Here is a 27,025-nt window from a genome sequence, read left to right as displayed (position 1 = left end):
ATGAGATGCGTGAGCTTTCGATGATAAGGGCGGACATGATTTTCCTCAGCTGAGTTTTTACATCATGTCCAGGGTCCTGCACGCTCTGCCCATGTTCCAGATATTTTCCAGTTAATGCATCTTCTGCCATGTTCTTCATATGTGAAAGACAAACTCCGGATAATGTCTGGACCCAGTTTTCCAAACATCTTTTTGAGTTGATGCCTGAAACACGAGTGTAAAAGTGAAATTGAAAGACTGAGCATTGTTCAAACTTCACTAAAAGTTATGAGTCAAAGTGTTGGAGTGGTTTCTGACTTCACACCCACATCACTTCCATTAGCACACTACCCCTCATTCACTCTAACTGTAATCTAAAGCTGCTGTCACATTAGGTGCAGGTTCATTCGTCCACAACACGTCCACGTAGCATCTTACACTGACGAGAGGAAGAAGAGATGTACATGAAGTCAATGTTGTGTTGCGGTTTCTTTGATCCTGTTTGTTCTCATTTCAGCCTTGGTTGAAAATTATTTTTTTAATCTTCAATTATGGAAATGTTTCGCTTGCAACTTTTTTGTGCTGCCATCTTGGCCAGATGGCTCTTGCACATTAGGATTCCTCAGTGGGAATAACCTGTTAAATGAAGCCTGAGTAGAAATCAAACATTATTATCCCTCCTAGAGTCACGCTGCCATCATGGCCAAGAATCTAGACTCACTTTCATTTCACTGTGTTTTTCTAACACACGCTCACTTTCCTTCTCAGTAGATAACTTGCATTTATTGTTACATCCTCAAGTTGCAATGTCGCCTCACAGTAAGAAGGTTCTTGGTTCGATTCCTTGTTCGACTGTAGCCTTTCTGTGTGGAGTTTGCATGTTTTCCCGATGTCTGTGTGGGTTTTCTCCGGGTGTATACATGCCGATTGGGTTTAGGTCAAATGCAGACTCTATACCTCTCTCCCATTCTCAGCAGGGACTGGTCACTGCATCACTTAAAGGATAAGTGGTTTGGATAATGGATGGATGGATGGGAGGTGTAGTGACCACTAAATAAAAGTCCATAAGGTCCATAAGGTCCCCAGCGTCTATCTCAAATGGTTGTTGGGGGTTTTATCTGAAACTATGGCCTTATACTTAAATGTGTTACTTTAAACACACGTTTTAAGCCTGGAGATACTCAGCAAGAGAGAACAATCACACACCCAGACTCAAACACGAAGGAGTGACAGTGTCTCCCCTAAGGAGGACAGCTGCCATCTCTCTCCAGGGTGGTGATCAGCACTAAACTCCTGTCAGGTTCCATCTCTTACACACACACACACACACACACACACACACACACACACACACACACACACACTGGTCTGTCTCAGGGCACTGTGCTCTCCAAAGGGGTCAACATGTTGCCACATACATCAGGGAGCAGTGTTGTTGTTGGCAGTTCTTACTCCTTCACAAGTGTCAGTGTCCACCCGCCCATAGGAAACCTGCTGTGGCTGTTAGTGAGCGGGTGGTGGGGGACACCTCGACCCCAGGAGGACTTTACTGTGGCTCGAACACGGCAGCCAACTTTTTTCCTTTTTTTCTATTGCGTGATAGAGAGAGCAAATCGACTGCAGTGAAAAAAAAGAATGAGGCAAAGATTTTAAATAATTCTTTTCTAAAAAGAGAAAGAAAACAAAACTGGCCACTTAAATGAACATCACAATTAATTATATTAATTTGGAATAATCTTTCAGTCCGGGGTTCATAATTCTTTGTGGCATTTACGATTAAGAACTATGTGATTTTGTGCAAATTATTGTGTAAAGAGAATTTTATTTGTGGAAGAAAGTCCAAATTAAATTTTAATTATTTGTTCTTTTTGATATTGAAAAGTTTATTTTGCATATATATTGAGCTGTATGTTTACAAACGTAGACAAATTTAGCATTTTAAATGTTCAGTTGACCTTTGTTTAAGTAATTGAATTTATTTGAAAAAAGATTTGAGTAAGGGACCGTATACAAATGGTTTATAATGGGTATCATACAATCTTTTTTATGCTACAGGAGGATCATCTTATTTCTTTTTAAAGGAACAAACCAATGTTAAAACTTTTTATCATCCCATATTAACATGTTGTTTCGTATCAATCTTTTTTTTTTTTAAAGTAATGTAAAAATGTTTTTTAAGGAAGGCCACAGTTCATAATTTTGTGGGGATGTTAAAATAAAAAACCTCACACCAAAACTTTTGTACAGTCTGTCTCCATAATCTTCTCAAAACCTAAAGCACATAAATAATAACTCAAACAGCAATAACTCTTAAGATATTTGGAAAATGTCTTACTTTATGTTCCTGGAAGACATTCAAACTAAAACAACTATGTTTCCTATACTTTTCACAAATCCTTTTGAACCCCTGATGCTTTCAGTCGTGCACCTTTCTACACATTCCGCAGTTGAAACGAAGCTACAACAACAAACTTTCCCTCACAATTTCCTCTGATGCAAATGTTCACAGAGGAAACACTCACTGTTTAGTTTCATGTCATTTCAGATAATGTGCCTGACATTCACAGCTGTCGTACAACTGGGACAAGTAGGGGTTAAACACAAAAAAATCTTGGTGGAAAAGCCTTTCCACTCCAACATGGTACATCTCTCCCAGGTGACTGCTTAGCACTGGCAGTAATTGAAAGCTTGCCCCTGGCACTGTGTGTGTGTGTGTGTGTGTGTGTGTGTGTGTGTGTGTGTGTGTGTGTGTGTGTGTGTGTGTGTGTGTGTGTGTGTGTGTGTGTGTGTGTGTGTGTGTGTGTGTGAAGGAGCACGCATGCAATAATACTTTTTTTCCTGTGTCTGATAATGTGCATTTGCTTGTATCAGCATGCATGTGCGCTTGTGTGTGTTGGTGTTGCAGCCGTGTGCACGTACACACACTTGTCCTGACCCCACCACCTCCACAGGTTCACACTAATAACGTCCACCCCTCCTGTTGTATGTTGTTGGGAGTCAAGCTTTCTCCCAACAGGAAGATGAATTAATAACAATTTTTTAAAACCACCCTCCCTTCCCCCCACTTTTCTTTTTTCTGCCGCTCCACGACGAGGGGCCAAATCTCCTCAGCATTTCCAGCCCTGTGAGCTAATTTGACAGCTCACGGGGGTGACGCTGATTCCCCTTCACAGAGACAGGTACCCTAGGGCTAGCCAGCTGGATCGCAGTGGACGCTTACAGATTTGGCTTTAGCTTCATGCTGGGTGTCATCTGTCTCTTTGGTCTTGCGCGGGATAATTTTTGTGTATGTGCGTGTGTGTGTGTGTGTGTCCGCCCCTGACATCATGTGCCTGAGTAGTTTGTGCCTGGCAGGCCTTGTCTGTCCAGGTTGGCCATCAAACACAGCCAGCATGGCCCTAATCTGACAAGGCACTGCTCCAAACATGCCACAACAGCCCGAGAAGTGTGCGTGTGTGCGTGTGCGTGCAAGCGTGTGTGTGTGTGTGTGTGTGTGTGTGTGTGTAACCCCAGGGCAGACCCCCTTTTTCCTACTCCTTGCCTTTCTCTTCTGTTCTGTCCCATGTCCAGTCTCACCTGACACACCCACTCATACATGCACAAAGAAGAAGAAGAACATCAGAAACCATAAAGGGGAGCCGAGCTGATGCTTCTCCTCCACCTCACAGTCTCAACTCCTCCTCTGTTGGAGTTGTCGTATGTGTGCAAATGCACGTTTGTGTATTATTCAAGTGCGTGTGTGTGTGTGCGTTTGCATTTCTGTCCATGCACCACAAACGGAGAGATCTCCTCGTTCCCTGCTCCATCCGTCACTTTGATCGTGGGTACTTTGCGAGACACTCTGCCTCAACAGGTTTGGAGCCTCCGCAGCCTGTTGCCCTCAGTCAACAGCCTCTCAGGGGAAGACGCAACTGCTCCCCTCGTGCCAGGACGCGAAAGGACAAAGGGGACAGTCCCCCCATGGGAGAAATGACAACGCGGCTCCCGTTCATCTTTGGGACGAGCTCCGAAATGGCGGCGGGGGCCCGCTACGAACGCTGATCGCGGCTGACACAGTAGTCTCCTCCTACACACACACACACACACTTCCAGTCCTTCCTTAATGCCTGAGTGTCAATCTCAAGCTGGAAGGAGAAGGGGGGAGTTCACCGTCATTGCGAGAAGCATCTGACAAGGTTTTTTCGTTTTTTGTAGCCGAATCTTCCCTGAAAAGCAAAGGATGATGAGTATGTATGTTGATTTTCTGGCTGTGAGCCATGTACCTGTACTGTGTCTTCCCATCAGGCCTTGGGAGAGAGTGACAGCGGGACAGTGTCATGCAATCCAGTGAAGTCCCGCTTCATAGGGGCCTCAAGTATGTTTATCCGGGCCTCTACCTTCCTGCTACACTTTTACTTCCTGCTTTCACCTCCACAGCAATATGGCGGAGAGCACTGAGTCATCCCGCCCCCTGCAGGCGGAGGGACAAGACGGTGATGGTGTCAGGGTCGAGCGACCTGCTCGCTGCCCAAGAACTGAAAGAGAGAGGGAGAGTAAATGAAAGACGGAACAGGATTTAAAGAGAGAGAGCAGGGTAGACGAAGGCATAGGTGGCTCGCTGGGCGGAAGGTCTTCTCCCATGAACCCTTCCCACTTCACATCCAGCCCAGAGGCCTTGGCGTCCACGGAGTTTCGCCCCCTCCTTCCCCGTCCCCTCAGCCCTCCCCACCCCCCCACCTGTTCAGAGCCACGGTGCAGCGAGTGGAGGTCAGGGTGTTGTGCACACAAAGCAACAGCCCTGCAGCCTCCGCCTGGACCTTGGTGTCAAGACCAAGCCAGGAGAGAGAGACACAAAGAGATAGAGAGAGAGAGAGTAAGAGAGCAGCAGAACGCAGAATAATTGCATCCACTGGGTAATGTGAGCACCGGCGTTGTGCGGAGGGGGGGGGGGGCGGCGTGGTCAGGCCGGGGAGGTGGAGACACACAGAGGAAGGAGTGTCACCAGGGCGAGCTCGCTGAGGCCATTGGGCATGTTTAGTAAACCACACTCACAGACCTCCCACTGAGGCAGCGTTTGTGGAAGTGCTGCAGGACATCATCTGGATGCTGGCGATCATGTACACAGGAGGAGCCGAGCACTGCTGCTCTGGTCCTGCAGACTGTGTGTGCACGGATCGTACGTGTGTGTGTGTGTGTGTGATGAAAAGTGTCTCTTATACGACAAGGGAAAAAAGATGCTTGTTGATAATGTAGTCTGGTAACTCATAATAAACAGTGGATGGAATATATTCACACAGTATATAGATAAATATGTTTATTAAGTTACTTCAGTAACTGTTAAACAATATTTTCTTGACTGAGGTTAACAGGAACTAGTATTTCATTTGGAAACAAAAAACAAATTAATACAACACAACGAAATGATAAATTGAAACATAATTTGTTGATCATATTCTATTTATTGTCTTTATCAAATATATCAAAATTCTACTGTATATATAACCATATATATATATATATATATATATATATATATATATAACCTCATCATTTCAATGATTAAATTATGTCTGGTTACATTCTTAGTGTCAAATTGTTTCATTCTGTCAATTTGTTTTTATCTTTAAATAGTTCATGTAAAAACATTATTACATGTCAATACATCGATACTTCATTTACTCATTGTATTTTCAGTTATTTATTTAAATTATTATTATTGTCCTAAATCTTTCGTGGGACCAGCGGTGTCCTTTAATGTATGAACATGATATGTCATTATACCAGTTGAATGAATGTAAAATAAAATTTATTGTGTCGTTTACAGTACAAGTACTAGATAAAACTATTTAATTTAAATACAGTAAATTGGCAAATTGCATAGAAATGTGATAATTCATGTTTGGTCACAGCCCTATAAAAATGTGATTAATAAAATAAACTGATGTAAACTGAATTCAACTGGTGCAGAACAACAAATAACTCAAATGAATTAGTGAGAATCTTATATAAATATGTAAAAATAATTTTAAAAATGAGGACATAGTGAAAACAAGAAGTGGGTTCTGATACATTTAGTTTAAGTTTTACAAAGCAAGAGGGGTGTCACAGAAGGTCTTTGTGTTTGGTGCAGAGGTGTCACATGAAAATCTGGATTTATTTAATAGACCTGTGGAAGTGAAACAGAGAAACTCATCATGTGCTCTGAGGCAGAAAGACGCTCTCGCATGCAAACTGCAGCCCGACATCAAAATACATAAAAGTACATGTAACGATGCCGAGGGACAGATATTTCCTCGTTATGTTGATGTTTGCTTCTCTCACCAAATTCTTTAATGCTGTGGAAATCTTTTGGAGCGGTGTATAACTTTATCCGTATTGTCATTTATTTATTATAACCATTTTATTTATAAACATAATTTAAACAGTTTCAATGTTTTGCTTCCTATTGAAAATGTTAAAGTTTACTTTATTTACATTCCAATGAAATTGTCCTAGTTCATTTGACTGACTCCAAACCTAAAATAATTATTAATTTTATTTAATTTCTAATAGATAATTTATTGTTGAGCAATAAAAACAGAATAATTATCTCGCTGTCAAAAGCTTTATCTAGCCTACTACAACATTTAATTTGATTTGCAATACAGTATATACATTTATGTAGCATATATAAAGTGATACTTATGATCATTTAAATACCTCTTAAATGTTAATATAAAAAATATTCTTTTATATGATAAACAATAAAAAATATGTTGTGTTTCTCTACTATATGGTAATTAATGGATTCAACTCTACTCATCCTCATATGTTTGACTGATCCTCCATGTTTTTAACCTCCAATCATGTAACCTAATCAAAACTAATGGAGGATGAAATCAGTGTTTAGCTGCACATCGCAGGGACTAAACTGGGCCTCTGTGATTTTTCTCTTAACTGACTGTGACAGTCCTGAATGAATTGAAAACTAACAAACAAACTTTTGTCGACTAATTTGCAGCGTTTGCCCCCAAACGCTGCCTCCTCCTGCTCTGACTGAATATCTGCATGTACTTTGCTCTTGCCACAAGTGACTTATTCATTAATACATTCATGCCAATTTATTTGCATTTCATGAAGCCTGATAAAAGCAGTTGATAATCCAGGGTTTTTACACTGGATTTTAAAAACTAATGTGAGAGATTTAGTGCCATCTTGTGGTCATCGGTGAACACAGTTTCCCAAATAAACAATGTGTGACTGCTCTGGCTTTTATCGCTGTATCTTTATCTTTTTATCTTGATGAATGTTGTATAAAGAGAATATAAATTCAGCTGAAATGTAAATCAGTAGAAAGGAATTAGCCTTCCTAATACTCAAACAAAGATTATTTAGTGAGAGTACTAATATGCAGATGCATCCCCTGTGGTGTTACACACAATAAATATTTTTTTTATGCTCATAGGAGGACGTATAGATGGACACCACATTTATCACAGGATATTTACAGATTTAACTTTTGTTAGAGAATACAAATATAAAAAAATAAGGATCTCTATTACAACATTAGAATAAATCACTTCTAATAAGGCACCCTTGCAACTTGCAACTTGCAACTTATTCATTTCTTAATAATAAATCGATAATTAATATTACATAAATTAGAATGGAATAGAAAGCCTTGTAATAAATGTAAAATAAGACATTACATGTATATTGAATGTAGCATCATCAGATCTTTAGGGTTGCCAGGTTGTGAAAGTCCTTGATATGTATCCTTTCTAACTGTTACTGACATGTAACAAAGATATAGGTAAGGTAACAAATTAATTGTAATCTATATCATATGCACAGCAGGTTTTCACAGGGTGAGAGATCCAGTACAACTCTACACTATTGAACTATGAAGACAGAGCAAGTGATAAACGTAAACTACAGGGATCCCTCACAATCTGGCAACCTCGTAGTTATTCTTATCAATAAATCATAACAAACAATTTTCATAATTGATGCATAAGTATTGGTTTGATGTCATGAATGAAGCCATTAGGTATAATTTAGTGTAAAGAGACACAGTGATGGATCAGTGGTTAATTTTAGTGGAGCAACACTGACACCTGCTGTCCTTACACAGAACTACAGTCCACACCACTGTCTCTCCTCAGTCTCACACAGTCACACAAACGCTACAGACAGTTTTACAGGGTCACAGACAATTTTAATAAAACATCAAAACCTCAAATCAGAACATTATCACATAAAATTGTATGTATCTTATTTTAAATGGATAAAAAAACTAAGTCAAATCTGACTCAGACACCCCTGTTTCAGCAGCTTGGTTCAGTCCGTACCCGGAAGTAGTTGTAATTGTTTACATCTCAGTCAGCTGACTTTCATTCACTTCTTCACACTGAAGCTGAGATGTCTCACTACTTGTCTAAATAATACGTGAACGTTAATAACAAATCACAGTCAATTCACTGACAGTTAGCTTAGCATCTTGGAGCATTTAGCCGGTGAATTAGCAGTTAGCAGCTGGTTTAGCTCTGCAGGAAGGAAAACTTTGCTTTAGCTGCTGACACCGACAGATCCGCTGAGGTTGAACAACATGGACAAGATTGCTAAAGGTGAGTGAAAAGCACAGCAGAGAAAGGTCTGTCTTTGTTAGCATGGCAGCTAGCTCCTGTCTCAGACTGCGATATGATACGAGGCTAATCCAAATGTCACATGACTGAGTTTAGCTGTGGAGTTAGCTTATCTGTGGAAACATGAATTGAAATATTATATCATGCAGGCTAGCGAACACAAACCTAAGTTGATGTGTGTTGTTCCTGCAGATGTCGGTGATATCCAGTCCCGTCTGTTACACCACAGACCCATCGTCAACGCAGAGATCCGCTACTTCGTCAGAGAGTTTGAGGTAATCACAGGTTTACAAGCCCTGATCGGACACAACATTAGAACTAGTGACTGGTTTTAATGTTGTGTGTGATCAGTGCAGAGACTTACAAACACACATGGTGTCAGGAGCCGAGCTGGGGCCCAGTGATGAAGACTGCCCTTCATCCAGAGGATTGAGACTGTGTGTGTCCACCTGCTGAACTGTCCCAGAGTCAGTCACTAAACCTCATTCCCCTTTTCCACAAGGCAGAGCTGGTTCGGAGACTAATCTTGAACCCTTTCTCGAAAGGTTCTGTTCTTTGGTCGTCAGCTGAAGTGCAGAATAAACTTGAGCGAGCATCATCAACAAAGCCTGTGCTGGGGAATCAGAGATGTGTACAGTGACTTGGCTCTAGTTGGTGGAAAAGCAAAATGGTTTCTAAAAAGTTTGCAAGAATCGACTTGAACCACACAATAGAATTGTTTTTACAATTTTTAGGATTATTCATTTTGACAGATATCAGTAGAGAGACTTGGAGCAACATGCAACCAAAAAGCCAGACCAGAAACAAACTGGGGAGGATGCAGTTCATTAACGGCAACTTAAGCCCTTAACCCTTCGTTTGTGTTTCAGAATTTTTCTTGTTACATTTTTTTGTAACCATATTTTGGGTCACAGATAAACAAAAAACTAATGTCGTACTTTTCATCATAATATTTACCCTAAAGACAATTATATTAACTGTAAATACCAATATTCTATATTTGTCACAACTAAAAATTGTTTATTAGGTGCATTATGAAGTGATCAATATATTTAAAGATTCACTACTGTTTCTTGTTGTTGAAACCAGATTTCTGCTCATTTGTTATCACTCATTTTAATAGAAGCAGCACGTGAGGACCCAGTGTCACTGAAGAGACATGTTTTTGGTGCATTGAGTTTGTGTCTGTCTGTGTGAGAGGACACTAATCTCTCTGTTCTCCAGGAGAAACGTGGACACAGGGAGAGCAGACTGCTGGAGAGTCTCAATAAAATGGTGGTGGAAGCAAATGAACAAATGCAGCCCACGAATTTAGAGGCTGTGAACCAGGATCTGATGTCCAACCTCACCAAACGTTGTAAGTCTCCTCTCTCAGCTTTGTGTTAGTCTGAGCTGTAATTGTCTAGTTTCAAGCTTGGCCCCGCTCACAATCCAACAGCTGTGTTTGTTGCTGTTTATTTAGATGTAAAACCTTTTGTTTTTTGTATGAAATAGTCACTGACATTAAAAAAACTCAGATTTTCGTGTTGACCTTTACTTTTTGAACTAGATTCATAATAGGGTCAATATTTCTTAACATTGCATGTGAACTAACAAATGAGGAAATTCACAATTATTTTTTTCAAATACTTGCACATTTTGACTTCCTGTAATGGAATGATGATGACACGAGAAACATACTGTGGCAAATGATGTTCACAGTTTGTCCTTTTCTCTCTCTTTCATTCAAAAAAAAAGTAACTTCCTTCAAGCTAGAAAACATTGCATCAAAAGATGATGCTCGTCTTTTGCTCTTAGAAGCTTTAAATATCGTTGTTTTGCCTGAATTTTGCTTTTTATATGTTTTTTGGTGCCTTTCTCCCACAGTGGAGGCTGCTAAACATATGGCAGACAGAGTCCAGCAGAGGGAGCTAGAGGCCCAGCAGGTAAAAACAACTGGGGTGGCTACAGCATCATAGCCTCATAAAGCTGGATTGTATTACAGATAACACAGGCATTTATAATATTGTGTCTTCAGCATGTATTCAAGGCAGAGTGCCAGCATCCAGAGTCCACAATGAGCTCTGCCTTACATCATCAGCATCGTCACTGTGGTGTGTGAGTGTGTGTGTGTGAGTGTAAGGAGGTGAGAGAGATAACGTTGCACAAGAGGGAGAATTTGAGGCATCACACATGGATTTGTAAAGTTGTCTTGTTAAAAGTTACAATATAAAAAACGTATATTATTAACGTATATATTTACTGTGATTATCACCTCAAACACCGGATCACACTCAAGACTTTTCGTCACTTTTCTCTGTGCTCTCATTTTCACGTTCCTTCCAGAGCAACCAAATGCAGCTGAACATGGAGCGTCTGAAAGAGGAATGGGCCGACTTCCTGAAGGAGCAGCAGAGACTGAAGGAGGAGGTGGACGAGGAGCACGCCAAGGCTGTGGGACAACTCAGCACCCGCTACAGTGAAAAAAAGATGGATCTAGCGAAGTTTTCACCCCTCTAACCAGATGATGTCTGCGAGGGGCTCGAGTCAACACGCTCTCCCTTATTATACGAACTTTATCACTGACCTGGGCACGTCTGCTCTGCGTGTGCACAACGAAGGTATCGGCTGTGATTGATGTACTTAAGAAAAAGAGCCTCAGAGGTTTTGCTCCTGCACAAGAGTCAGCATTTCCCATATCATAAATAAATGTATGATTAACAATGTGGCAATTTCACAGGCCATCAAACTCGTCTGTTTATACCACATGGAGCTCGCGTGGCACGCAAGTGCTGCAAAAGACCTCTGCAATATGTCATTTTTAAACAAGCAATCGTCGAAGGCCGTGACACTCTCTGCATTTCAGGATGTTTAATGGATGCCTGCCTGAAGGGTGCTGATGATAAATATGCATCCACCTCCAGTTGAAAAGGATCCCAGCTACAAGTGCTGGAGAAACGAGCTCAAACAGAACTGCGGGACAAATCATCCCTCACCGGCTCCGCCGTGTTTAGAACGCTCAACGCCTGACGTTAACTTCAAGTCGCTTACGTTATAAAAGGTCTCCACTGAAACCAGTTTGAATGATCAGCAGCAGCTGCTTTTGGTTTGCTTTGCCACCTCAAAGCTGATTTTAATGAGTCACAAATCCAATGTTTGCATTGCTGGTTAAACAGAAAAAAACATCAATCATATTCTGGTTTCAATTTCCTGCTGGTCATGTATGCATAAAACAATATCCTCAAGTTTTCAGTGGTTGTCATGCTTTGTGCTTAGAGTGTTTAAAATGCACGGGATGATAAACTCTCCGAGAGTTCATTCATGGTTTGTGTTTATGTGCAGTTTAAATACTGACGTTTGTGTTGTTTAGCACAGAGTAAATACACTGTAAAAAAAAAACTGTAATATGAACTACAAAAGAAGTGAAATCATCTCCATGTGTCGTGACCCTTGAGCTGAGAACCCTGCACACTTTAAATCAAGTGTTGTTGTTTTTTGTTCCAGACAATGGCGGCTTGTTGGACAGGTTAATGGGTGGGTGGGCACACTGGGGACATTCTTGGCATGGCTGAGAACGGGGTTCATCTCAGACGACCAAATAGAACAAATATTTTCACATAATTCCCTTTACATCCCTGCCACACACTCTTTTCAAACAGCCCAGACACCTTTAACTGTCAAAAGTCACGTCATCATCAGAAGAGGCAGGTTTGGAGTTCTCGTCATCCATCGGCCAAAGTACAAAATATCTGTAAGAGCGGAATAATAAAATAAACCAATAGTGAAGTGAGTGAATGCACTGGTGTATGGTCTTTTTCCATTTCGCCTGCAGTGACCCTGCAAGGCCACTCTCTGGTCGCTCTGCATGTGCCAGTGTGTGAGTCTGTTGTCAGCGGATCAGAGCGGGCACAGACATGCCATCAGATGTTTGGAGGAAACATGCTGCCCCGCGGGTGCTGCCCCCGTCTCTCTGTGTGTGTGTGTGTGCAGCCCTTAAACCTCCGCCTTGGGAGGTAGCTGTCCATCACGGAGACAGCCCATCATCACCTAATGAGGAGTGACAATACGGAAACATGGCGAGCCTCTGCCAGCGAGGCCCCTTTTCATCTGCCCTTGTTTATTTTACTTTTTACTCTAAGGTTTGAAATAAAGAGGAAAAGAGTACATAAAAGGTCACCGTTAAAGTCGGGAGTGTTTTCTATTCATGAGAGTCATGCTTAAGCATATGTTGGACTTAATATTACCAAGTACAGGGTTCGAATCAGACATAATCCATTTTGACATTGCCGTGAAATATCCGATAAAGAAATAAGTCAGAAGAATTTATGATCATTTCTAGAACTTATTACTTGAGCATAAGTTAAAATTCCAAGGATTCAACACTAAACACCTCATATCAGATAAAGATTAGAATAAGGGATGTTAGTCCACATGTAACTTTTCTGGCCGTTGCCAGGTCTGCTTTTTACTGGCTCACATCCACACACCATAAAAAAAACTGCCTGTGGTGATGAGGCTGATGCAGTGTGGGAAAACTGCAAGGATATATTACAGTACTGAAGTAAAAAGTACTTTTACAAACTAGTGGAAATGGCCCCACAAGATCACTGCTGTCAATAAGGCCAGGTTCTTCGCCAAACTGAATTGACATTAAACAATGTGTGAATGAGATCAACATGCATTTGAAACCAAGGGTTTGTAAAAACGCAGAAAGCAGAAAATATCAGAACCTGGTGTATTGAATGTTTGAGCTTCTGGTGTGTTGATCAATCTTATTCATCCTCTATGTAGAGATACAAAACAGAAAAGTCGACCTGCGAGATTAAGGGCTGAGCCTCTGGTTTATCCGGGCAGATATCATCAAGGACTTCTCAGTGTACTCAGGTGCTGCTGGTTCAAAAACCTTCCCTGCACTGAGCAGAGCATACAACTCTGTAAAACGACTCCATGTGCAGAATAAGGGGCTTGTGCTCGGCCTGAAATCCCCTGTTATCATTCTCGCTCCGCTGCCTCATGTCTCTGGACCGGAGTTGGCTTGTGTTTTGTCTCCTGTGTCCATCAGAGAGCAGTGTGCTCTTCCTGTTTTGCAAGCGGAGCGGTGCTCTCGGGCCATGGAGATGCCATTCCCCGTGCCAACATAAATGGTGAAGGAAACAGCAGCACCCAGCTGGAGCCCCACTGGGCAAGAGATGGAGATAAGGGGTGTGTTGGTTCATGCAATCTGATGTTCTGTCTGCAGAAAGCTTTCCATCTCCACTGGAACAGAGTGAAATGTATCACAGGGATGAAATGTGCAGATAACATGTAATGAGGACATTCACTTAAAAAACAGGATCTGATCTTTGTAATTTAAACTTTACTGATGAGAGCCTGTGAGAATCGGCGAGGCTCTGCTTGAATGACAGGTTCAGGCATGTGGTTAATGACGTCAGCCTGATGGGAAGTGAATGTGAAAAACAGTTACACCAATAACAATGGACATTTCTTATTAATTAAGAACACATAAGGTTCATAGGGTTGGCTGTGGCTTGGAAGGGAGAGAAAGTCGTCCACTAACCAGAAGGTTGTTGGTTCGATCCCTAGCGCCTCCAGTCTACTCTCCTAAGTGTCCTTGGGCAAGATACTGAACCCCAAATTGCAAGTCTGTGCACAGTGTGAATGATGTGTGATAGAATAAGTACTGAGTAAATATGGGTGAATGGGACATGTAGTGTAACGTGCTTTGAGTTGATAAGACTGCAAAAGTCCTTTAACCATGAGAGCTGTGTTATTATAAGACAATAAAAACTACATTGTGTGTGTAAGGGTACATATCTGTCCTACTCCTAATGTCCAGAGTGTCTACACAGGGTGTTCAGGATTAATTTAAGAGTTGAATCCATCTATAACTATTTTAAATGCCTCAACTACATTTTACTATGTGACACATGTACTACATACTAATCATAAAAAGGATTTACCCTTATGATGTATCCTTAGGTCACTGCAGGTCACCTCTGCCACCCTCCACAGGAAGGACAGATACAGATAATGTAACCTTCAGCTCACACATCATTCTTCTTCCTCGGTGATGCCTCTGCATTCCTCATTGATATACAATAATATATGAAATAATAAATAGTATAAATGGATGCATTATACATAAATGTGGCTTTTTTTCTTCCACCACAGAAAAAGTCCTGTTTTAATTCTTTTGGATTTGGGTTTTTAAAATCATCATTATAAATAATATACTGTAGGTGATGTAATCTATAAAAGATCAACTTAATATTTAATTATAACCCTTTTAAATATATTGAGTTGTTAATATTATAAATAAATATATATAATAACACTTGAGAATTTAATTTGAATCGGCAGCTGTATGATCTCATCAAACATTAGTCTTTATACGCTCATAAATGTACCAATAACTATCATTAAAATACTTTTTTACTGAGTTACTTTGGTGTTCATGATGATTCCTATATAACCTGGCTATGAGAAAGTCTGTTCACTTTACATGGGACAAATGCAGCTTAATAATGTGTCCATTCACTCTCTTACTAGAAAAAAAAAATTAATTACTCTTGACGTCATGCGACTGCTGCAGTTTCTACGAGGCTGACAGCAAACTTGGCATTTCCAAGCGTTTTCTCTTTGGCCCGATCACCTTTCGGTTTGGTGGACCGGTGAGAAAAAGCAGGCAGCAGCAACACTGGTTCAGTATTTTTGTGTCGGATCATTAGAAAGCTTGGAGCTTTTCACTCACCCCCTCGCTCTGCAGACAGCTTATGTGAGAATTTCCAGCCTCGGCGAGCTCAACTCTCTTTTTCTTTTGTGCAGTGTGATGGGTCCCTGTTACTCAATTACCGAGGGGTCCAAATGAAAATGCCAGTGAACAAAAGCGCCGCGCTGCTAAGTTAATAACTTGGCTTAACTGCACAGCATGGGTGCAGGGTCGGTGATGGGTGCTGGTTGGTGATGCAAAATATAAATTCTTTGGCAATGGCAACCGTTCACCGAGAGGATTGCTAAGTAAGAGCGGGAGAGTGAAAGAACTGAATACATTTATATTTTTCTGAGGGAAGGTTGCAAGGCACGCTGGATATTCTCAGGCCCTGGCAGCTTTAGAAAATGACCACTTGTTGGCATATAAAAGCAAATCACTGGAAAGAAAGGAGTTCAAAATGAAATGTCCCAACTTTCACTATAAATGCCAGCACCCCTTTATTAACAAGCTCTTCGGGGAAGGCTCACACTGGAGTCAGTTTTTAGTCTGTACCGACTCAGGCCAGGTTCTTCCTTCTCCGTTGGACACACACACACACACTCTATCGCCATCTTTAGTGCTGTAAAGGAGGCGCACGGTCTAATTAGCCGAGCTGTCTGTGATGTTTTGCATCTGTTCGGTTTCATTAGACAGCCTCCGCACACCAGCTCCATGTTCCTGCCGGGTCCAAGAAACACAAGTCCGAGTCCAGCATCAACAAGCACCTTCCTCAGTCAATCATGGGGGGAACAATAGCCAGAGACGATGCAGAGAATGGCCTGACATGGGCCGGTGGCCACCAGCAGCAGCAGGACTTGTTGTTGTCTAGATTCCTGACTTTGGAGGAATGTGTGGCGTCACTACCGACACATACCTTCTCACCGGCTTTGATTCTCCCTGTTTTCTGTACCCGACAGGTATTTTCCAGATCTTATCTCCTGTTGTGGTTTCAATGATGCAAGACCAGCCTTGGTTGGAACATAATTTGTCTTTTGTTATATTCTTATTTTCTAATGCAAGATATAATAAAATAATAATTGATTAGTCCCACAACTGGGACATTTGCATCAGTATTATCTGTAAGTAAACATGCAATGTAAATGCAACGGAAAATAAATAGAAGAGAATTATTATTTATAATGTAAACAGAATATATACAGTGAGAGCAATATATATATACAGTGTAACAGGATTACACATTAGCCAATTGAATTGCACAGATAGAATGAGTACTGCACAGTTAAATGAGTTCAACCTGAGTCAGTCTATTTTATTGTTTTATGTTCTCTGCTCATGTTCCTTTGCTTTATTCTAATTGTTTCCTGCTTGTAAAGCAATTTCTAACATTGTTAAGAAAAGTTCTTTTTAAATAACTGCTAGTATGAAAAGTTTAAAAAAAGACATCAGGCAACTTACCCAAAATCTAGTGAACAGATTTTGATGGCTATTTTATTTTTGGCCACAGATGTCTGGCCCTGCAAAAACAGATTAATACCTTAAGTTGATATGGATAATATGGATATATATTCACAAGCTGTTTGCCAACTTTGTCTCTAATGTTTGTTGCTGTGCAGGGAGCGTACTGTACATTTTTCTGTACTTTTTTTACCCAGAGTGCTCCTCAGCTGGCTTGACCCTCATTTTATCCAGCATCCACCTCAGCCAGCCCACACTGCACCCTGTTATCCAGTTTGCTTGAATAAAATCAAGATGCACCAAATTGTACATATTCAGATATATCAGTCCCCTACATGTGCTTCCTTCAAATAAGTCAAAAAACACAAAAAACGTATCTCATAGTGATAAAGACACTCAAAAAATCTCCCTGGATCCTCCCCTGATATTGATCTGCACCAAACTTTATTGGGTGTCTTCCCTGACCCATATGCATCACTGTTAATCCTCTCAGTGGTTTATGTGTAATGCTCCAAACTAACAACCAAACAAAAGCCAATGAAAACACAACTTCCTTGGTGGAGGTAACCAGTTGGTTTCACTGTCTGATGTGTATTTCTGACAAGGTCCAGAAGCCATGGAAAATAGTGAAAGAACAGAAGAGGTTTTAAATCACCTCACTGATGGTTCAGAAGTTGCTCTTTCAGAACAGGTCATGGATACACATCAATCTGCCACAACATTAAAACCAGTTACCGGTTTTATTGTTGTGCCTGATCGGTGTATAAACGTAACTTTCAGAGACAGACCTGGATTTTTGTGTCTCTCTGTGCGTGTTTGGAGCAGGGGAGTCTTTCCATGGAGACACGCTCTTGGCAGATGAATGCATGGGAGTGGACTCCCTTCAATAAAGGCAACTCTCTGTCTGTCAGGGCCCCGGGACGGCCCTGGGCTCTGCTTTTCATTGTTTCCCTCCCGTGTGTCTCTGAACTCAAGTGGGCTGCTGCTGCTGCTGCTGCTGCTGCTGCTGCTGCTTCGTTTCAAACATAATGGCTTTACCTTGAGGCTGAGAGAGAGGAAGAGTCAGAGGGAGTGAGGGGTCCAGAGCTAAATGTGTGACTCACCCACTGAATGCCCATATTAAGTCCTTTCATCTTGTTAGCACTCAGTCATTGCAATTGCATGCGCATGTTTTTTTTCCTTCTGATTAAAATTAATCCGATTGGTGATTTCGGGTCAACTGTTTACCCGGAATTTGATTTATCAGGTCTGGTGTTTACATGTTAACAACGTGTCATGTATTCATCTTTCTCACCAGCTACGTTATCGCTTTGACACGTGTTTGATCAGCTCCCTGAAGAAAAACAAGCAATGACCCTTGTGTGTGTGTCAGGTGCAGGGTAACTCCAACTCTCCACTGCATCAGGCTCGGGTTGGGTTTGGACACCAAAAACACGACGCCTGTTGGTTTTCTCTCATGCTCGGATTGGTTCGGACAGAAAAATGTGTCCCGAGCTGTAGACCTACAATTCGTATGTCTTTCATTCAGCGGATACTGGAGATAAACATGAATAAATCAGATCAAACATAAAGGTCTAAGTTAATCAAAGTCTTCCAAACGTTTAAAGTGAACAGATAGGGTCTTAAAGGGCGGCTCAATATTTTGGGAGTGTCGCTTATTAAATCTGTGTAAAATGTTCTCATTTCTGCATGCTAATCATTAAGCTACAGCCCGTTGGCTTTGCTTAGCATAAAGACTGGAAACTGACTGCCTGATTCTGCCCGTCAGTACCTACTATACTGGAGGCATCACCATGATGTTGCCAAGCAAGAGGAAGTGACTCCAAGTAGTGAGCAGTTACTCTAGCAGTTTTTGAATGGCAGTTGTATTATTGCACAGACCTGATAAGTGATGTTGTTTTCATCTAACTCTGAAGAAAGTGAATATACAAATTTCTAATATAGACTGCAACTGTTTCGTAGACTTAACATCCACTTCTGACTTTTCCACTTGAGAGGAATTCAAATCTTGTGGCAGACAGATGTGGTTGGAGTACAACAAAGCTCTTTAACAACTAGGTCAATAAGAAATCAAGGCAGAAAATTCTGCAGAGAGAGAAACAAAAAGAGACATAGCAAATGGCAGCAATTACAGCAGAAAAATTGGAAGGAAATGAAAGAAGGGAAGAAAAACAAGAGAGGAGGAAGACAGAGCCTTGATGAGAAGTAAAGACATAGAGAAAGGTTGACTGCTCCCGAGTCTGCAGATGCCGGCAGTGAGCAGCAGCTCCAGGCCGGTCCTCCCAGCACCTGCTGCTGCCCTGCAGCCAATTCAAACACATTATTCCAACAGACGCACCACTTAATGGCTTCTGTGGAGAGACCTGTACCAGGACCCTGACTGCCTTTGCAGACGCTCAGAGGTGCAGCCTGCAGTGACACACACACACACACACAGAGGCCTCCTGAAGCTTGTTTATGCTCAGTGCTTACACAGGATGACACATTCGGGAGAGCGCACACATAAGCACAACTTTCCTACGTGTGATCCATCAGATCATTTTATTACACACCTGCTTCAGTACAGACAAATCCAGACACCTGTCAGAATCATAAACTCAGTTAAAGGACCCGAGGACCTCGGGAGCATGCATGCAATACGACCCACGTTTACGATAAAACACCCGATTGCACATATTTTACTCCAGCCGGCCCACTTTAACTCAGGACTCCGTTAAAGGGACCCGGGTTATGCTTGGACCAATATTGCGCAGAGAACCAATCATCCTAAGAAAAACAGCAAACATCTGTTTTGTGACTTGGCCACCTCTCACTGGCAATGTCAGCCTGACCTCAACGAGGCTGGGCCTCTTTTACATTTTCCATGAGAGCCAGCGCAAGTGCCAGTAAGTGGGTGACAGCATCTGTCTCAAAATGAGAAAATAAAAACAAGCCTTGACACAATGAAGGCAGCAGGTACCAGGGTGTATGTATTTTGCTAAGGAAAAGTAAGGCCTCATTGGTTATTGATGGCATTTATGGCTTGCCTCATATAAAATACAGTCCGGCCGAAATATCCCTTCAGTCTCCGACTTTCCTTGTAGCGTGACAGCTGCAGATGGACGGTGCATGTGAGAGAAAACTTTTCTTGGACACAAACTGTTTGTCATTCTCTATTGATCTATGTTAGGAAATGCTGCTTCTTTTCATGTACAAAGAGGAGATGGTAGCATGTCCCTGACTTGCTCAAGGACACTTCAGCAGAGCTCTCCATTGTAAGAGCTCTCTATTATTATTAATACCAATGGATGGGTAGTTCTCTGAACTTTTCTTATAACTGGACTGTGTGAGACATAAAAGATCTCAAACATACTAACAGTTCTTTAAATGATTATAAATTAAGATGTTGCATAAAGGCTTAATAAATATATCATGTTGAGGTTCCAAAGTCATCAAATTCAAATGACTCATTTGCAAGTTTTTCTCAGAAAATGTTACCGCTGCCGTGCCAAGAGACTGAAGGCATGTAATTTGGAAACACCAGGATATTCATAAGTTCACATCACCTTTTCTCATACTCCTTGTTCTCTCTACTTTCCTCTCCTCCATCCACACTATTCTCCTTCTCTCCCTCTCTCTCTGCCCCACATCAACCCCCTCACACTCTGGCCACTACATCCTGATGGTTTTACCAGCAGGAAGTGGGGCTTTTACAGCGATGGCACCGGCCCAAGAAGCATCTGTGAAAGGCGGCCTCCGAGTCGAGTTGGGTCCTGTCACCACCTGTGAAGTCTCACATGTTTGAATGTTCAACAAAGTGCAGGGCTCTGCTACTTTTTGGCTCAGTCCAGAGACCAGACGGCAAGTGATAGCCTGAGTCTCATGACAGGGCTTCTTACAACTGTATTATGATCAGTAATGGCCTTATGTAAACATTAACAGGAAATCTATTTAAGATATAATACGTGATAAGTCTTTATTAAAATGTGTAAAATCAACTAGAACTATTTACAGGATTAGGTTATGTATTTTGTGTTCTTACATTGTCCAAAATGTTCCCAACAATGTTCAAACTAAGAGAAATCTTTATTTCATTCAAGGTAATGGGACATTTCATTTTTGTCGCCTTTTATTTGCGTCTTATCAGCTTTACTCATGGCTTTGTCCGTCATGGCTATAACTTCCTGGTGAAATAACTTTTGACGAAGGAAAAACACACTGCTAGCCTGTTTGTAATAGATACTCGTAATCGCTCAAGATTATTCATTGGCGTATATTGTACTTTTGAGAAGTGGAAAAAAAATAAGATTTAACATCTAACCCTTGCTCTTTTCGACCTAACCTATTTTACTCGTGGCTAAATTACGTCAAATGTCTCAGAGAAATCAAAATCTTCATAGAGAAAGACCAGTTTATTGCACATCAGAGATTTATGGTGAAAACAGGACCAAAAGAGACACAAGACAAATGAAAGCAAACAAGCCAAGTCTCCAAAGAAGGAAAACGGTTTCAAAAAGACCTCATCTCTGATTAATATTGACTGTTTTGCTTCTCCAGGGAAGGTAACTATTACAGCTGTGCTGTTCCAGTTGTTCTTCTGTTTTTGTCCTTTTTCCATTTTGTTTCCATGTGTTTCCAACATTTCCTCCTCCCTGTTTCCAATGGGTCTGATTGTCCCTCGAACCCTTTTCACACCAAAGTTAGCATTTAATGCAGAGTTTTTAAACATGTGTCAGCACGATAGACTGTATACAAAGGTGGATGATGTGACAGCTCCCTTAAAGCTTAAAACTCATTAATCCTACCACCTCCTTCTATTTCAAAACCATTTCATCGCAGGTGCTGTTATCCATACTTGAGGTTTTTGTGATTTAACTTCATGACTAGTAAAAAAACTAAGTCTGAAATGTTTCTATTTTGTGACAAAACAAATGTGCCACAGGGTCATTTTTTTAAAGGAACGTGCTTTGTCTTTCAATATGCAACTTGTGTACAGCTTCTGAGGGGTTTCCTGCAGTGAGACGCATCTGACCCTCTGAACACAGTGGCCTTGTGGAAAATCATGGTCATTCCAATTGTGTGGATACTTCGGGACAAATGGCACAGATTTAGTCATCTGGCTGAATCCAGCAGAACGTGGTAGAACATAACACTTGGGATCCAGCAGGAGCTGTCAAGCTAATCCACAGCCAATGCAGCCACCTCATATCATTCCGCCTCCTTCTGCTTTTGTCCACTCTCTAAATACCCCACAGCTTTCTTTACTTTTATTAAACATGACCTCTGTTTCTTTCTTTCCCTCTTTTCCTCACTTTCTTCCCCTTCTTTCACTCCACTCTTACACTGTCTAACTTCATCTCGCCCTCTTTTAGCCACCCAGATGAAAAGACAAGGTGCGTCCCGATTTCCATCCTTTGAATGTTTTTTTCTGGGATTGCTCCAAATATGTGGGAGAGTCCTTTCTCCGCTGTCGTTTCCCAGCACAGGTGCCTGCTGAAGTGGATCCAGAAAGCTGTCTGCAAATGACATTGGTTCTCCTCTGTTGGTCACATCCTGTGTCCCGGATATGATACTCGCGGCCATGACTCGTCTATGTATTCCTAATGGAAACAAGTCTGGCTTTGGATTTGATGACGTCCAGTTGCATGGAGACAGCTCTGAACAGGAGCTTTGCACCCGTGGGTGTCAAGGTTGTTGCAACACCCGCACTTTAAGGGAAACTGGAATCCACACCCTACCCTTTAACACAACTGACATCCAATGACATTGTACAACATTCTCAATGTTTCCTTTTGTTCTGGAAAGAAAAAGGTAGAAGAAGATTGATTCCTTCTTCAAGTATATATACATGTTATTAAAATGTGTTATTGAGGTTTAAATGTACATAAGAACACACAAGGACAGATTGTGATCCAATCAGGGTCGTCAGGGACAAAGTCTACAAATGCAATTGTGTTGTCGGTCCACATACAGCAATTGCATGGGTGGTAATAATCACACACGACTGTTCTAACCAGCAAGGTAGCAGCAGCTAGGAAGTGAGCATGAAGCAGTCCTCTCCTCGGTCCTCACATTATTCAACACACCTGATGGATGGATTGATGATGAGACCAATCTACAAGCTTCGCTAATGGTGACCATCTACTGTTGCTATCTTCTGCAGGATGAAGTGTGAGCAATCAGATCCCAGCGGGGACACTGGAAGTCACTGCGTCACACTAATGTATGTGAATGCTTGTGAGAATAGTATCTTGGAGTGAAGAGTGCTCTTACAATGTACATTTTAAATTGAGTATTATTTGCATACAGTGAAGAAAATGTAGAAATACATGGCATTCACCTTGAAATGGTATGTTGTGGGGGTGAAGGCAGTGGTTTGCTGTGCTCACGTCCCTCCCTATAACCCCCTCACCTTTGCGGCTCCACTCCTGGTATTGAAAGCATTCCTACAGAAAGAGTGAATTTCCAACAAGGTAATTCCCATATGTCTAGATGACACAATTAGATTTGGTCAGAAATACCCTCAGAAATATTCCAGTAAGTTTTCCTTGAGGTGTTTCTGTGGTTTCTTTGGCAGTGTTGAAAAGCAGATTAAAATTACAACATAATACATTAGATAGAGATCTATACAGTAGCCTGTAGGTGGATAACGTAATCCTTTACAACCCACTGCTGCTGTAGCATAATATTTAATGGATGGATGAGAAAGTGATATCAATGTTCTAAACAACAATAAACTAAATAAGTGCTAAAAGTATGTTTAATGATGTTCTCATCAAACAAACAAAGGGGAACAAATATGGAAATAAATCTTTTTTTTTTTTCAACCAGAAAGAATTTTGACAAATTTAGTTTTCTCTATCTGACCAGTCAGGAAAAAAAAGCATTTTCCATTGATTCTTCAGTTGTGGACTAGGTCATTGACACATTTTATTTCAACACTCAAAGGCCCACCACATGATGGAAACTACGGCATGGGCTGTTTTTTAAATTCACACGCTGTCACTTCAGACAATTAAGAAAATATTCAGAATGCCCTCAGTTCCCCGGGGTCCATAAATCTTTCTTTTTTCTTTTTACACCACAGTACAGCAGGCCTGGCAAGGTGCCTATCCATCAACAATGGGTAACCAGTAGACGCCCACAACTATGCGACCTCCACTTCACCAGGACAAATGTAAAACGTGTCAGCGGCAATTTGGTCATATTCATCACAGCTCTATGACATGTTGAGATTAAATAGTGATGTGTGGTTATTGACTTGCCATGGCAACTATAAAGCCCCCATGGAAGACTCTGGCCTGTGAGATACCTTTTGTCATGCGGGGGGAAATAATCAAGGAAAATAATCTCAAATATAATATTCATCCATATTCCACTTGCACTGCGGGATGGATCCAGAATGGATAAGGTTTCTGGATCTATTCAAGATCTGGTTCAGATCCTATTCATATGTGAAGCAGCACATCCAGCCTGGGTCCGATTAGTGCTATCGATCTTATCCTGTAACTCTCTTTAAATAACATTTACGTTTCTCTATTTTTTCCGAAACGTCAACCTTTTCCTGTCTCCCAGTGGTGTTCTTGAGAAAATATTGGGATTAAGGGTTGGATTTGTCTCGTTTGCTCTCTGTAATTGAGGTCACGGCCAAAAGGTGGAACATTTCATGAAGTTCTTCAAAGAGAAAATACATTTGAGTTTTTACAGCCACAGGTTAAAGATCGTCCCTTGTCAGCCTCGGGGTCATTGTAGCATCATCTATCTCTGTGAGGGAGTCTCTTACAAGTATATTGCTTCTCGACTGAATGCCTGTACTCCCTGTGGACAAAATAGTGTGTGTGTGTGTGTGTGTGTGTGTGTGTGTGTGTGTGTGTGTGTGTGTGTGTGTGTGTGTGTGTGTGTGTGTGTGTGTGTTTAACGGTGGAATTTCAATGGTTGTCTAGGGAACATGCGGGACATCTCCTGACACTAGGTGCCTCAGAAGCACTCATCTACACACAGAGCACATAAACACCTCGGCCTGTAACACATATATATATGTAACTTCAGACACCGAGTGTGCATGGTAGGATCATTTTCACCCGCTTTTAGAATATAGACATTCTAGACCTGCTTTTATGAAAGAGCTTCCACAGTCTGGAAAGTGTTACCATAGTGCCGCTCGGGGTGACACCTCCGTTTCCATGCCGTAACCTCCTCAGTCCCTCTTCCCACTCTTCCTGTTGTCCACATGAAAGGAAAAGGGGGATGATTAAAGAGAAATTCTGTACATATTTGGTTTCACGAAATCACGTCTATATTAAAGAGGAAAGGAAAAGTGAGGACTTGCCAAAGAGCGTTGAATCCAGTGAGAGAGCAGGTACTTGGAACTCTGGGAACCGTCGCACACAAACACACTTAATCGTGGGAATAGACACACGATTTATATTCACTGTCCCGATTGCACAAGGCTAAAGCCCCCACAAGAGGCACTATTTATCCAAGTTAATAAATTGGATTGATTGCATTTGCCTAAAAATGTTCTCCAGATGTGATGAGGAAGTTAAGTGACTCATACTTGACCATCGGTGTAGAAAAGCAACTGTCCATCTGCCATGTGAACCGGCACTAATGGGACTCCTGAGTGCCCATATTTTCACAGTTAATGTAAAATGTTAACTTTGTGCTCTTCAGAGTCTGTTTTCATAATATTTCATTTTCTCCAGGATGTCTTAATAAATTTAAAACATTACCTATAACAGGCCAATTTGTTGTAAAAAAAGACAGTTTTAGGTGTGAAGGAAAATTGCACTGCCTGCCAAAGAGCCAGCCAGCTGGAATTTACCGGACCATTTATAATCAACTAGTTTGGCTTTGTGTTACTACAAGCTCCTAAATGTCTCTCACATTACATCCCAATGATGTTTTTCTCACTAACCTTCCTAGAATGACTTCATTGGCTTTGCTTTAGGATTTCAAGTAATATTTCACATTTGAAGTTTGGTTAACTTCACATTAATTAATTAGGTCCCATGTTAATGAGGTGTGAATCAAGCAAGTCGAGTCGGGTCCCTGTTATAAATCAAGCAGGACAAGTGAGATCTACCCCAGTTTCCACAATTAAACCAGTTAAAAGACAGTGATCAAGGAAAGTTGAGTTTCATTTCAAACGGAAAACAGCCTGCAGCCTTAAAACCTGAGCAATCTGGTTGTATTTGATATTTCACGGCAATCAATAACAAGCCAATGTGTTCATGTGCAATGTCAGAAGTGAAACAAATGGTCACAGTTGCATGGTTACATCTGTGGTAACCATCTCGTCTCACTTCCGCTTGCCAGCGTTATATAATTTCAGTAGCATATTCGTGCGCTCACTCAACCAAGTCAGATTTGTTATATTCTTTAATCAAAGCGTCTCATAGTCCTTTTTCATGGCAGCCACTTTGACAGGAAATAGAAGGTAAACACAGGTGCTAAGAATCATATGAATTGATGAAGGTTCTGTTCTGTTTAGTTAGTAAGTCTTAGTTGCATGTGTCTTTCTAGCTGCTGTCAGACATGACTCCAGAGATCCTCCAGAGTTTCTGCAGACTTTCTCCGGCCGGCTCCCTAGTCTAAAATCTGCAGAAATTCCAGAGGGGCCGATGTCAGAACACAGATCCTCTGACGGATTCACTGCAACAGGTGGGGGGGAGAAGAAAATATCTCCAGAAGTGGTGCCACACACATAGAGGATACAGACAAATCTATCAAGAGAGTTTGTGGCGACCCCAGTGTCAATTTGCTGTAAACAGAAACTTGTGATCTCTGCAGTGGAATTAATCTGTTACCTTCTGCCTCAACCCGCTGCTCCGGCCCTCACCGGAATCCTAGAGGACTTGTTACTGTTGTGAACGTGTCTGAGGAGAGAATCTCCTGCTGCATTGTGCATGTGTGAAAGGCAAACCACAGAAAAAAGTCCAGACTCAATTATCTGGAGTTCTTCTGGAGGAAATGTCTGAGAACAGCTTTTATTTTGTAATTTTTGCGTCTGTTACAATATCAGGAGATGATCCGGAGTTCCCTGTATGTCTGAAAACAGCTTATGATTACTTGCCACATAGAATTGACTTGACTGGGTATTTTCACTGGATAAGTCTTTGTCTCAGTCTTTGTATTTCACCACCACTGATGAGTAGCAGACTCCAATAACTTCACAAAGCATTGAACTACTCCCAGGTTCATCATTTTTTTCGGTGGGTTTTTCCGGTGTCATTTTCGCAATTTGCATCGCGTTCCTGTATTTGCATGTGTGGGGACTTTTTGCAACACGTGTCGTCAAATTGATGAAGCTGTTTTC

The 27,025-nt window shown here is 41.4% G+C and overlaps 1 protein-coding gene across 1 annotated transcript; it reads left to right on the top strand.

Annotated features, from left to right (window-relative positions):
* The first annotated feature begins 8,293 nt into the window (after nucleotides 1-8,293).
* On the top strand, nucleotides 8,294-11,806 carry bloc1s5 (biogenesis of lysosomal organelles complex-1, subunit 5, muted). The gene is made up of 5 exons (XM_035143142.2): nucleotides 8,294-8,564; nucleotides 8,775-8,857; nucleotides 9,807-9,939; nucleotides 10,449-10,507; nucleotides 10,908-11,806. The coding sequence occupies exons 1-5, from the start codon at nucleotides 8,546-8,548 to the stop codon at nucleotides 11,079-11,081; spliced, it is 468 nt and encodes a 155-aa protein (XP_034999033.1). The 5' UTR covers nucleotides 8,294-8,545; the 3' UTR covers nucleotides 11,082-11,806.
* The last annotated feature ends 15,219 nt before the right edge of the window (nucleotides 11,807-27,025 follow it).

The sequence above is a fragment of the Hippoglossus stenolepis genome, chromosome 19 (assembly GCF_022539355.2).
Source record: "Hippoglossus stenolepis isolate QCI-W04-F060 chromosome 19, HSTE1.2, whole genome shotgun sequence".
Lineage (NCBI taxonomy): Eukaryota > Metazoa > Chordata > Actinopteri > Pleuronectiformes > Pleuronectidae > Hippoglossus > Hippoglossus stenolepis.
This window is presented reverse-complemented; position numbering and strand designations above follow the sequence as displayed.

What these genes read in the sequence shown, in the direction of transcription:
- bloc1s5 (XM_035143142.2), top strand. An exon ending in ACTTCGTCAGAGAGTTTGAG is followed by an intron (nt 8,858 to 9,806) that starts GTAATCACAGGT and finishes TCTGTTCTCCAG; the next exon opens with GAGAAACGTGGACACAGGGA. An exon ending in GGGAGCTAGAGGCCCAGCAG is followed by an intron (nt 10,508 to 10,907) that starts GTAAAAACAACT and finishes CGTTCCTTCCAG; the next exon opens with AGCAACCAAATGCAGCTGAA.